At 51.2% G+C, this 12,355-nt stretch overlaps 1 protein-coding gene across 5 annotated transcripts in view; it reads right to left on the bottom strand.

The window, feature by feature from the left end:
- ADGRD1 (adhesion G protein-coupled receptor D1) overlaps positions 1–4,569 on the bottom strand; it is a 171,753-nt gene extending 167,184 nt beyond the window's left edge. For all 5 annotated transcript variants that reach the window (XM_032244483.1, XM_032244487.1, XM_032244485.1 and 2 more), the window contains exons 1-2: positions 3,790–4,569; positions 3,661–3,697 (exon numbers count right to left, since the gene is read on the bottom strand). In XM_032244483.1, coding sequence (XP_032100374.1) covers positions 3,661–3,697; positions 3,790–3,855 — 103 coding nt within the window. In that variant the 5' untranslated portion in view covers positions 3,856–4,569. The remainder of the gene's footprint in view (positions 1–3,660; positions 3,698–3,789) is intronic.
- Between the last annotated feature and the right edge of the window lie 7,786 nt (positions 4,570–12,355).

The following is a 12,355-nucleotide window of genomic DNA, read 5'->3' as shown; positions in this document are numbered from 1 at the left end:
GGGGAGGAGGGGAGCGGCGGGGAGGAGGGGAGCAGTGGGGAGGAAGGAGAGCATTGAGGAGGAAGGGGAGCATTGAGGAGGAGGGGAGCAGGCAGCAGGATGTTCTGTTCATGGAGGACATCTAAGCATTCAGCAAATGTGTCCAGCTTCACCATTACACCATTATCCTGAAAAGGATGAAAGGAGGAAGGAAGAGAAAAAAGGAAAAGTTCAAAACCAATTTGCAGTGAGAGGAGGACAAGGGAGGATGAGGAGACAGAGAGGGACTGCCAGAGGCTGGAAAGCTGAGAAGGGAACCTTCCAGTTTCAAGGGCTCAGGAGGCACAGCCGCCTTCACCGCGCTTTCCCACACAGACTCCGGGTCACCACGCCCTTCCGTCCCTTTCTATTGTCATCAGCACCACCGCTGTTTCTCTAAGATGGCTTCTTGACCAGAAAACACTGATTTCTACCCTAAATCAGGACTTGGAAGAGCAAAAGCTCTACATGGAACAAAGACTGAGTTCAAACTGCTCCTTGTAGTTTAGAGTCAAGAACACAAGTGCATATGCGTGCATGTGTGTACACATCTGTGCATATGTGCGGATCTGTTAAATGTGTGTGGATGTGTAAATGTGTGTGCATGTGTGGGTGCCTGTGTGTACATGTGTGGATGTGTGATCTGTGTAAATGTGTGTGGATGTGTGTAAATGTGTGAGGGTGTACATGTGTGGGGACATTTGCACGTGTGAGTTCGTGAAGATGTGTGTGGACACGTGTGGATGTGTACGGACGTGTGTGAGGTGTATATGTGTGGGCATATGTGTATGTGTGTGATGCATGGGTGATCATGTGCAGATGTGTGTAGACATGTGGACATGTGTGAATGTGTGTGCATGTAGGTCTGCATGTGTGCAGAAATGTGTGGATGTGTGTGGAGGCATGTAGATGTGTGTGGTCTCTGTAAATGTGTGTGGTCATGTGTGTAGACATGTGGGTATGTGTGGACATGTGTGGCATGTGAACATGGGTAAATACACATATGTGGATGTACAAGGACATGTGTTGGCATGTGGGTGTGGGAGTGGGTGTGTATGGATGTGGATGTGTATGCATGTCAGCACCTGTGAATTGTGTGTACACATGTGTGAATGCCTGTTAACACATGTTGGCACATGTAGATGTGTGGGCATGTGTGGGTGTTTTTGCATGTGTATGCATGTGTGGCAACACGTCTGGGTGTGTGTAGATGTGTGTGAATGTGATGTGTGTTGGCACATGTGGGTGTGGGGTGTGCATGGATCTGCATGTGTTTGCATGTATCAATGCATGTGGATTGTGTGGACACACGTGTGTATTCATGTTGGCACATGCTGGCACATATAGATGTGTTGGGCTTATGTGTGGACATTTTTGCATGTGTATTCATGTGTGTCAACATGTCTGCATGTGTATGGGTGTGAGTGATATGTGTGGGCATGTGTTGGCATATCTGGGCATATGTTGACACATGCAGACATCTGGATATCCATAGGGGTGTGTATGCCTATGTGTCAACATGTGTGAATGTGTAATGTGTGTTGGTGCATGTGGGCATATGTTGACACATGTAGGCATGTGGCATGGGGAGGGCAAGTGGACACATGTGCATGTGTGAGGATGAGTGTGGACTCTATGTCATAAGCAGAAGTCCAGGGAGTGCCCGTATAGCTTTTCTGCAACACTGAGCAGCAGTGAGCGCCCTCCTGGGGCCATGGGGGCCACCTGCCTCCTGCAGGACCAGCGTACACAGCTCTGCCTGACCACCCTGCAGTTCAAGGGGCCGCCTCTCCCCTCCTCTCGCTCCTCTCAAGCCAGGAGGCCTGCATTGACAAGAAGCGAGGCACCCACGGCGGACACATCCTCTCTTTACACAGCACTGGGCATGCCTACTCATTCCCAAGCCACAGGAGCCCTTGTTTCTTTCTTTCAGCGATTTGGCTGAGAAGAGGGAAACTCAGTTTCCACACCCTTTTAAAAGGGGCTCCCTATGTGTGTGGATGAAAGAGAAGTGGCAGCATCCCCAGGCCCGAGCTGGTGAATGGAGGTGGTGACAACGCCTGGAACATCCTGGCTTGGCGCTGTCTGGCAGCCGGAAAGGAGACAGAAGCTGAGGGCACAACACCTATCCCCAGATCCCAGCAGGCTCCTGGTCCTCCACCCAGGAAGGGTGCTCTCCCTGGAGGGCTGGCCAGCACCCTGGGATCTGCTCACAGTGCTGTCCTGAGTCCATTTGTGGTTATTACAGGCTGGTTCCCAGCCAGGCGCAGTGGCTCACATCTGTTAATCCCAACACTTTGGGAGGCCAAGATGGGTGGATCACCCAAGATCAGGAGTTTGAGACCAGCCTGGCCAACATGGCAAAACCCTGTGTCTACTAAACATACAAAAATTAGCTGGGCGTGGTGGCACAGGCCTGTAATCCCAGCTGCTTGCGAGGCTGAGGCACGAGAATCACTGGAACCTGGGAGGTGGAGGTAGGAGTGAGCTGAGACTGAGATCGCACCACTGAACTCCAGCCTGGGTGACAGAGTGAGACTTTGTCTCAAAAAGGAAAAATAATAATAATAAAAATAAGTTTAAAAAAAGGCTGTTCCCCATCAAAAGAGGCAGGGCCATACGATAGTGCTCATAGGGGCCCAGCCAAGTTCTGGTGGGGCGGGGGCAGAGGCCGTGCTCACAGCAGGCTTCCCCACAGGGGTTCAGGCACCAGCAGGGTCTCCTCCCACCTCCTGCAACTTTCAGCCGGGGGCAACAGCCCAGCTTGACAGCCCGCTGCTCCCAGAAAGTCTCGTCTTCCCATGCCTGCCCTGGCTGACCGGAACATGCGCCCACAGTCTTGACAGCAAAGGGAGTGTGCCTCCCTGTCTTCCCAAGAGAAGCCCCATCCTGATGCTTCCTGATTGAGCATCACAATGGCCAAAGGAAAGTGGCTCTGGGGCAGCAGCAAGGGTGGCCCTCTGTCCTGAGTCCCACTCGTAGGCTGCTCCAGCCTAAGTTGCTCAGCACTCTGAGGCTGCAGGTCTGGAGACCCTACTGTGAGCCAGAGCTCCAGTCCCCTCCAGTGACTCTGCCCCAAAGACATGCAATGGCACAGTGGCTCCTGCCTGTCATCCTAGAACTCTGGGAGGCCAAGGCAAGCGGATCACCTGAAATCAGGAGTTCAAGACCAGCCTGGCCAACATGGTGAAACCCTGTCTTTACTAAAAATACCAAAATTAGCTGAGTGTGGTGGCATACACCTGTGATCCCAGCTACTTGGGAGGCTGAGGCAGGAGAATCGCTTGAACCTGGGAGGCGGAGGTTGCAGCCAGTGCACTGCAGCCTGGGCAACAGAGCAAGACTCTATCTCTTTAAGAGACAGAAGGCATTTAAGCAAAGAGAGCACACTTCTTTAACCACAAGGTTTCATATGACCCAGCTAAGGGGCCACAAAGTTGCTTCTCCATCCACCACTCAGCCGGTGAGGGGCAGCAGAGCTGCCCAGGGTCAGAGCGTGTGGCAGGGCAGCGAGGTCGGGGACCAGGAGCCCAACAAGGGCCATTCACTGATGCCTCGGAGATGAACAAGTAGGCTGTTCCTGGGATACCCGCACCAGATAGGGGGAGAGCACGGTGCAGAGTGAAAAGGAAACACTCTTACCTGGATGGTCCTGCAATCTGGCATAGACGCCACGCACCTGCACACAAAAGACCACGGTGTGAGACACGATCAGGGAAAGCCTCTGGAAAAACCGAGCCCACCTCCATCCCGACCACTTAGGAACCTTACCTGAAAGATGTAGTAAAATAGCAGCAGCTGGGAGTACCAGCAGCACAGCCACAACAGCTCCGCCATGGCTTTCTTGGAGGTCAAAGCTCGGAGCCAAGTGAAATTCCTGAGGGTCTGTGAGAACGGGACCTCTTAACCTTCACTTCCTTGGAAATGGGGCATTTTCACAGATTCCAGGGGGAGAAAAAGTTCTGTTTCCTTAAAGCTTGTGAAATGTAGCTGTCTTGGAGACCTAATGGGTGTTTCTTCCTTGTCCCAAAACTTGAGATTCTTCAGTGATCAATAAACACGCTGCAATGACCAGAGCAGCTGTGGAATGCAGGGAGGAGAAACCAGAGTCCGACTCATAGTCCTGGGAAAGCGATCCCAGGTCACCACTGTGCCCGCGACCTGCACCCGTGGACGGGAGGCTGTTTGTCCTGCGATGTTTTCTTTTTATTTCAAGAGCTTCTGTTTGTCTTGGTCAGGTTTGGAGCTTCCCTTTTCTCTGAAGAAGGCTTTGTGCGTGATTTTCCCCTGGAGCTCCCGCCTGCTCCTCGGGCTTGTCCTGCACCCGCTCTGGAGCTCTTTCTGGTCTGGCTCAAGTTCACACCTCCGTCCTGCTCTCTGGGTGGAGAGAGAGTGAGTGATGTAAGTCTCTCTCCTCAAACTTTGTTCTGTTCTCCTTCTCTATTTATATCCCCACTGCTGTGTCCTTCCTGGGTCCTAACTCCAGCCTGTTAAGAACAATTGAAATATTTTCAGGATCTCAGGCTCAGAAGCAAACCACGCAGACATGGTGTGTGTGTATTACTGATTCTTCTGGCACTTCACAGTCAGCATAAATATTAATACAAAATGCAAAACAAACCATAAACTCTGTTTAGAGCTAAGTCTTGTTTGCCCAAAAAAAGAATAAAGTTGATGGATGGATGGAAAACAAAAACCAGCACACCCACTAGGTCCTCCATATTAAGCGCTGACCACATTTTTCTCTTTAATCCTTTCAGACGTCAGTGAAAGCTATGGAATTAATTACCAGGTATGCTAACACAATTATCCCATACCACATAACCCTCCACCCCAGCACCAGAAGGATGTTCTCAATGGGACAGAAAAGAGTCAGCCCGTTTGCCAGCCGTGCCTCAGTTTACCCAAGACCAAAGTTTATCCGATCTATCCCAAATACACGTGTACACACAGAGAGACAGACACCCTATAATTACAATCACAGCTATATTTGCTATGAGATTTAAGTAATATTTACCTCTTCATACTTTCTCCAACATTCACTAGCTGTGCTCTTAGGCAAATTACTTAATCTCTCTTTGTTTTGAATTCCTCATCCGCAAAATGGGGTTAATAGTTCCTCCTCCTCAGGGCTGTAACAAGAAATTAGAGGCCAGATCCAAGGCTCTTCAGGCGGGACTTGGAAAACATGTGGCACTCAATACATGTTGCTATTTTTTATTAAGAAAAATGATCACTCAGTAAATGTTAGCTACGATTATTATTAGCAAGTATAACAACACCCAATAAATGTTAGCTGATAGGGTTATCTCAACTGTCCTGACTTTAAATGGGAATTAAGAATCCTGAATCCAACATACTTCCTAAAGAGGATAAGAAAATGACTTCCAATCTCTGTAGGATAGAAAAAAAAGAAAGTGTTGTCAAAACGTTAGGTGATTATTTTTAACTTGTGCCTGCAGCCTACAACCAATCAGATGCTCCGATAGGCTGAGCCTCTCTGTGGAGCTGGAGAAGGGTTCCAGAGAGTTCCATCTCCTAGCACTGGAGAAACTGCAAACTCCCGAGGCCCGGGGCTGTCTGTAATAACGACCTTTATCCTGTCGCCCAGGCTGGTCTGCTTCAGGGAAAACTAATTTACAACCTTTATCTCGGTGTTTCATCAGCTCTCCAGTCCCCGCTGCCTCTTGCTGGAAAGAGGTGAAGGGAGGGACAGGCAGCTGCAGATTTTTCTCAGCCCCAGTTTTAACCTGGAAGAATTCAACCGATCTGGACCTTTCCCATCTCCAAGAGCGAACAAAGCCGGCATGGTTTCTTTTAATCATAAAACTGTCATCAGATAACGGGAGGCACCCCAATTCAATGGCTGTAATAAAAACGAAATAGAAAACATATTCAGCCGAGCCGGCCCTGCAGGCGTCCGCGGATCCACAGACGCAGCGGAGCTCCACCCTGGACCACAGTCCCGGGCCTCGGGCTATGCACCTCCGCGCCGCCTCGCTCCTGGTTCGGGGGCCCCAGTGAAGAGCCGCCTCCACGAGGCCCGGACACCGGGCCCTGAGCGGTCCCGGGCCTGGAGCCGAACCCTTCCGATGCCTCTGTGCGTCTCGCCCCGCCCCGCAAACGGCGGGGCGCCGGGTTCCTACCGCAGGCTCGCTCGCCCTGGAGCCCGCCCCCGCTGTCTCTCAGTCCCACACACTTCACACCGCAGACGTCCCCCTCCTTCGCCGAGTCCGTCCGCCCCGCGGCGGAGGCCCCGTGAGAGCACAGCGCTGCTTTCTGCTTGTTCACCGTGCACCCCCGCCCCGAGAACAGCGCTTGGCAGCTGGTGGGTGCAGGGCTCTATTATCGGTTTCGAACCCCGAGAGCGCGCCAACAAACCGCACGAGGCGGTGTGGAGCAGCACGCTGTTTTCATGAGCCCTAAAATGGCGGCAGCACCAAGCGAGGGCAACGCTGGGGGTTTGCGGCCTCCAGTGAACCGGAAGTGCCCCTGTCTGACGTGACTGCCACGCGGTACCCGGATGATGGCGTCTCTCTCGACCTTCGGGGGGTGCCTGTCTTCTGGCCTGCCCTCTTCCGGCTTCCGCTCTCTTGCTGATTCTCCTGCTGTTGACCCGGCCTGGGGACGGAGGCAGTGTCCCCCGAAGCTCTCAGGCCGGGGGAGAATCTTTCAGTGGGTACTGGCTCTGCCTTCCCGCAGCAAAGCCAAACACGGACATCGGGATTGCAGCGAGACGGAGGGAGGCATTTAGAGCAGGGCGCCAGGCGGGGATAACCCGGAGCTCACGTCCACGACCTGAGCTCCCCGATGGCTGACCAGGGAGGGTTTTTCCAGGTGGAGACGCAGAGGTTACAGGCTCGGTCACACTTCAGTACATGGAGGCTAAACAGTGGTCTGAGCTAAAAAGGCAGGACATCTTGAAGTGGGAGCCCACAGGTCATATAGCTAGATTCAAAACATTTTCTGATTTGTGATTGGTTAAGAAGGCAAAGCTTTGTCAAAAAATCTGAAGTCAGCAAGAAAGAATGTTAGCTCTGGCCTGCGGGCGTGACCTCCTCCAGGCCCCTCAGGAAAAAAATTAGAACAAAGAATGGTGGTGCTCCAGGCGTGCTGGCTCACGCCTGCAATCCCAACACTTTGGGAGACCAGGGCAGGTGGATCACTAAGTCAGGAGTCCGAGACCAGCCTAGCCAACATGGCAAAACCCAGTCTCTACAAAAAAAAAAAAAAAAAAAATTCATCGGGCATGGCAGCGCACTCCTGTTACCCCAGCTACTCAAGAGGCTGAGGCAGGAGAATCGCTTGAACCCAGGAGGCGGCGGTTGCAGTGAACCGAGATCCAGCCACTGCACTCCAGTCTAGGCGACAGAGCAAGGTCCACAGGTCCATTTGGTGGGGGTCTAGGTTCTGAAAAACAACTCCAGGAGGTTTGTTAACGATGTTGTTTTTAGTTTCGATAGGGAAGCAACAAATTCCTGACTCTAACTCTCTTGACTATCGTTTTATGCTCCTATTACCTCTTGCTTCTCAAGTTGCTCATATATTTCTCGGGGCTAGCTCGGTGGCTGGAATTCCCATTGAAGGAACCCAAGATTTTCTTTCATTTCTATGCTTGGGCAGGGAGTGCCCAGCAGGCCCCTAAGGAGGGGTCCCTGCTCAGCCTCACATTCAATATTCAAGTCAGAGCTTTTGGGCATGTGTATTTGTACTTTACTTAAGGGATGAAAACATTGTTACGCTTTGGTAAAATGTATCGGCTTTACTGGGAGGATGCTAATTAAATATTAAAAATGAGACCTTACATTGTGATTAAGTTCCACTCAAAACTTTCCAAGGATGTAAAGTGTGACACCAGCTGCCAATGGGAACATAACGGGATTATGTGCAGACCTGATGGCCTGTGCACAACGGAGTGTGTTTCCTGGTGCTGAGCAGCTCCCACGCCCCAGGAGGACAGATTGGGCCTGCACAAAGAATTCTGTGGAAGGGCCCAGATGCTGAGGAGAGCTGGACAGGCTGCGAGCACAGGAGCTCCTGATGCCTGATTCACACTCCAAGGTGCGCCTTCCCCCAGCTCTGACCCTCCCATACACCAGCATATCTGTGAGAGGCAGCAAGAGTTGTGTGTCTGTCACGTTTACTGCTGTGCAAATAAGCAAGGCAGAGAGGCAGTGCTTACGCTGTGTGCTGGGAGGAGCGTGCAACACGCAACGTACACGGAAATGAGGCGTGAGAAGTGGGGGTGAATTCCCTGAGGAAGTGACATGAAGGGGTTCAGGAATTCTTTCTCTGAGTGGTTAAGGAATGGGACATTGTGGATAGAAGCCATGGAATGCGCTAAAGCTCCGATGCAGTGTGGCGTGGACCTTGGACTGGGGTTGTGTCTACCGTCCCAGCCTCCCCTCCGGCTCCTGCTGGCTTTCCCTTTGAAGGACGCTTCCTCCACCGACCCGTGAGCTCAGACAGGACTGTCAGGAGTTGCAGGTGTTGCAGGGGGCCTTTACCCAGTGGGAACACTCACAGCGCCTCCATACCACAGGCACCATGATTGGCCCAAAGATGTATGTGTGACACACTCAGTACCAATCAATGTCTTCCCCGGGATTAACAGATTGAGCTTGGGAGAGAAAAGACTCCCTCCCCCACTGCAGTTGCTAATCTGGAGTGGTCGTCAGTCAAGGCTGTTGATGTCCATTTTTCTCACAACAAAGAAAAGAATTACACGGAGCTGAAGATAACAAGCAAACATAGAGATTCTAGCAGCCTAGCCTTGGAGATGGGGCAAGAGAAAACGTGATGCTGTCCGCTGAGCCCTTGGATCCCACTAGGCCTAACGCCAGCTTTCCCTGACAGGCACCGAGAAATCGATGTTAGGCTCAAGCAAGTTTGAGCTTGGTTTCTTTGTCCCTTGTCATTAAGAGTCCTGGTCAATGCAACATATTTGAGAAACCACAATTAGTTAGATATTCAATGAAGAGTAGGCACAAGCAGGAAGAGTGGCAAGGGCTGAGGCTGGAGAGAGTCAACAACATGATCAAGAGGGCCTGTGTGCGGGGCCCCTCGTTCACTGCTCCTTCATTTCCCCTCTCGTTCATCTTCTCTATCCCACGTCTTACCCACCTCCCAGTAGGATGATCAGCTCCACGCGCTTCCACCAGCTCCCCTCCTGATGGTGATGCCCTCAGGAGCCAGAGCATGCTCCTCCCTGGGGTCTCGGACTCAGCGGATGGGAAGCCCAGAGAAGCCCTGCAGCCTCGGGCATAAGCACCCAGAAACGTGGGAGACTCGTGCCCACGAAGTGCAGGATCCGGTGGATAAACACCCGCTTTCCTCCCTCCAACCATCATGTTTGCAACACGGTAGCATGTCCCTGCACTGCCGCTTCCCCACTTCTGTGTCCATCGCCCCACCCCCGACTCTGGCCCCCGGGACTCACACTCTAAAGCACTGCTCACATGTGAGTGTTTGCCCTGGGCTCTGCTCTCGGAGAACCAAGGACCTGACACTAGAGTAAGTTAGTCCCAGTGAAGCAGCAAGGTTTGTCTGGGGAAATACCCGAGGTTTGTTGTCTTGTGCTAAGGAAATCAAAGATGCGGACACACAGGAGTACGTTTAAGAGCAGAAAGTTTGGCTGGGCACGGTGGCTCACACCTGTAATCCCAGCACTTTGAGAGGCCGAGGTAAGTGGATCACAAGATCAGGAGATCAAGACTATCCTGGTTAACATGGTGAATCCCGGTCTCTACTAAAAATACAAAAAAGTAGCTGGGCATGGTGGTGTGCACCTGTAATCCCAGCTACTCAGGAGGCTGAGGCAGGAGAATCGATTGAACCGGGGAGGCATAGGTTGCAGTGAACCAAGATCATGCCACTGCACTCCATCCTGGGCGACAGAGTAAGACTCCATCTCCAAAAAAAAAAAAAAGAAAGTTCAGTAGGCGAAAGAAAGAAGAGCACTTCCTTGTGCAGAGGAAGGGGGGCCCAGTGGGTTTCTGGGTTTGGGGTGAGATGTGGTTGGTTTTATAGAGGAGCTTGAGTAGGCGGTGTTGATTTACATAGACCATAGTGGATTGGTTGGACCAGATGTGCTGTTTAAATAGCCTGGGAAGAGGCTGGCTATCCTCCCTTAATCTTTTGTGATGTAAATGGAGTCTTTACCTGGCCAGCCGCTTGATGCCCACACACGTGGCCACAAAAGAAAGGGAAGAGGGAACCTCCATGTGGAACATACCTGGCTTCCAGGTTTCCGTTTTCTATTGCCACAGCTGCCAGCATTCACCTATGCAGGCTTCCAGCTTGCTTATCTATGCTGGCAGCTTGATTTTTCAGGCTGCTTTTTGTTAGAAAAGAAATGATTTGGGGGTTGCTTTTTTATGAAAAGGAAAACCTTATCAAGGACTCCCATACCCTTACTAACTGCCTAAATAATTTGATTTTAGCTCCTGTATCACCAAGGGTCCCGAAGGCATTCACAGATAGACTTCAGGGATCAGTAAATGCTCCAAATCACATGCACTTTTTTTTTTTTTTTTTTTTTTTTCACTCTGTCACCCAGGCTGGGTGCAGTGGCTCAATCTTGGTTCATTGCAACCTCTGCCTCCCAGGTTCAAGCAATTTTCCTGCTTCAGCTTCCCAAGTAGCTGGGATTACAGGCATGCACCGTCACTCCTGGCTAAGTTTTTGTATTTTTAGTAGAAACAGGGTTTCACCGTGTTGGCCAGGCTGGTCTGGAACTCCTGACCTCAGGTGATCTGCCTGCCTCAGCCTCCCAAAGTGCTGGGATTACAGGTGTGAGCCTCCATACCCAGCCCACATGCACATTTTGAATGTGCATATGTGAATTTGGGGGGGAGAAAATCCATAGCTTTTATCCAGTTTTCAAAGACGATGAGAGCAAGGATGAAAGTGGAAGAAACCACTTAGTTGCTAAGGAGATTTTTCAGCAAGAATATGCACAGAGGATATTGCTAATTGCCTACCCAAAATCTGTTGTCTTCTTTCTCTGTATGTAGAATTGCAAATATATTTGGGTGCCAATATGCACGGGTAAAGAGGTCATTTCCCTTTCAGCTGGGGTGGCCCTGTGACATACATGCAATGAGAGACAGGCAGAAGTCTCTTAAATGGGCCTCTGAGAAGACATTTTGAAAAAGCAAACTCCTTTTGACCTTTGCTCTTCCTGAAGGCTCCTGACCTTGACCTTTTTTCTGGCTGGAATGTGGAAATGCTAAGCTGAGGTGGAGCAGTTATCCTGCAACCATGAGAATGAAAACCACAGGCTTTTCCTCCTGGGGTATAAAAGGCTGGAAAGAGCATTACTCCCATCACGAGAAAAAGCCAGCTAATCTGCAAAAGCATAGCTTTTCTTGAAGCCATCAGAGAGCTGAGGTTTGAGGAGACCACCCTGCCTGAAATCTGAGGAAAGAGAGACAGGCCTAAGGAGAAATGGGACATGAGCGCCATTTTGCAGGTGGCAGACCACAAGCTCAACAGGCAAGAAGCATTCAGCAAAAGGTTTTGATGGATTTCTAAAGGCTGGAGTGGGCTGGCATGAGAGCATAGACTCCTGGCAGCTGCACACCAAGGGGAGTGTGTTTCTATCTCGGCCTCTTCTCCCTGGATGCCCAGCAGGTACAGAAGAAGGATTGGGGGCAGGCAGGAAGCCTGAGAGAGCCACTGTGCACGGCTGGAGAAGTGAGTGGCCACCACTATGCAAGGGCACAAAGCCCTGCCTGGACCTTTCTCCCCAAAGAACAAAGTCCCTGTGCTGCTGGGAGAAGACAGCCAGCTTGCCAGCCCCAGGGCACAGTAGGAACCTCTGAGGTGCAGGGCAGTGTGGAGAAACTACCCTCTATTCCCAGGGCAGGGGCAGAAACTCTCCTGGGCCCACATCATCAAAGAGCGCCTTCAAATGGGACAGGGACAAGGCCATCAAGAAAATCTATCCCAAGACACAGAGACACAGGGTCCACCTAAGACTGAGGCTGGGCCTCAGAGCCTTCTCTGTTCCCCATGACCAGGCTTGCAAGATCCAGCGTTCTAGGATTGAGAGGGCAGGAGCCAGAGGAGAGCTGCTCTGACATTCTGGCACACAAGAAATGCTTGAAACTGAAAGTAGAGCAGGAACACTGAGAAAAACCTTCTGCCAAACCAAACCCCACCCTAAGCGCAACATTCTGCCAGAGGAATGTGAAGCTACCAGTGGACTGAAGGCAACCATAGCAACAGAACCCAAACCCAGCTCAACTCGCCTAGATTGACTTAACACACATCACACTTAACACACGTCACACACACATGCACATATACACACCAACACACATCTTACATGCAT

Source organism: Sapajus apella, unplaced genomic scaffold (genome assembly GCF_009761245.1).
Source record: "Sapajus apella isolate SASKATOON/1434 unplaced genomic scaffold, GSC_monkey_1.0 scaffold2, whole genome shotgun sequence".
NCBI classification, from domain to species: Eukaryota; Metazoa; Chordata; class Mammalia; order Primates; family Cebidae; genus Sapajus; species Sapajus apella.
Note: the sequence above shows the minus strand (reverse complement) of the source record. Positions and strands in the feature narration are given on the sequence as shown.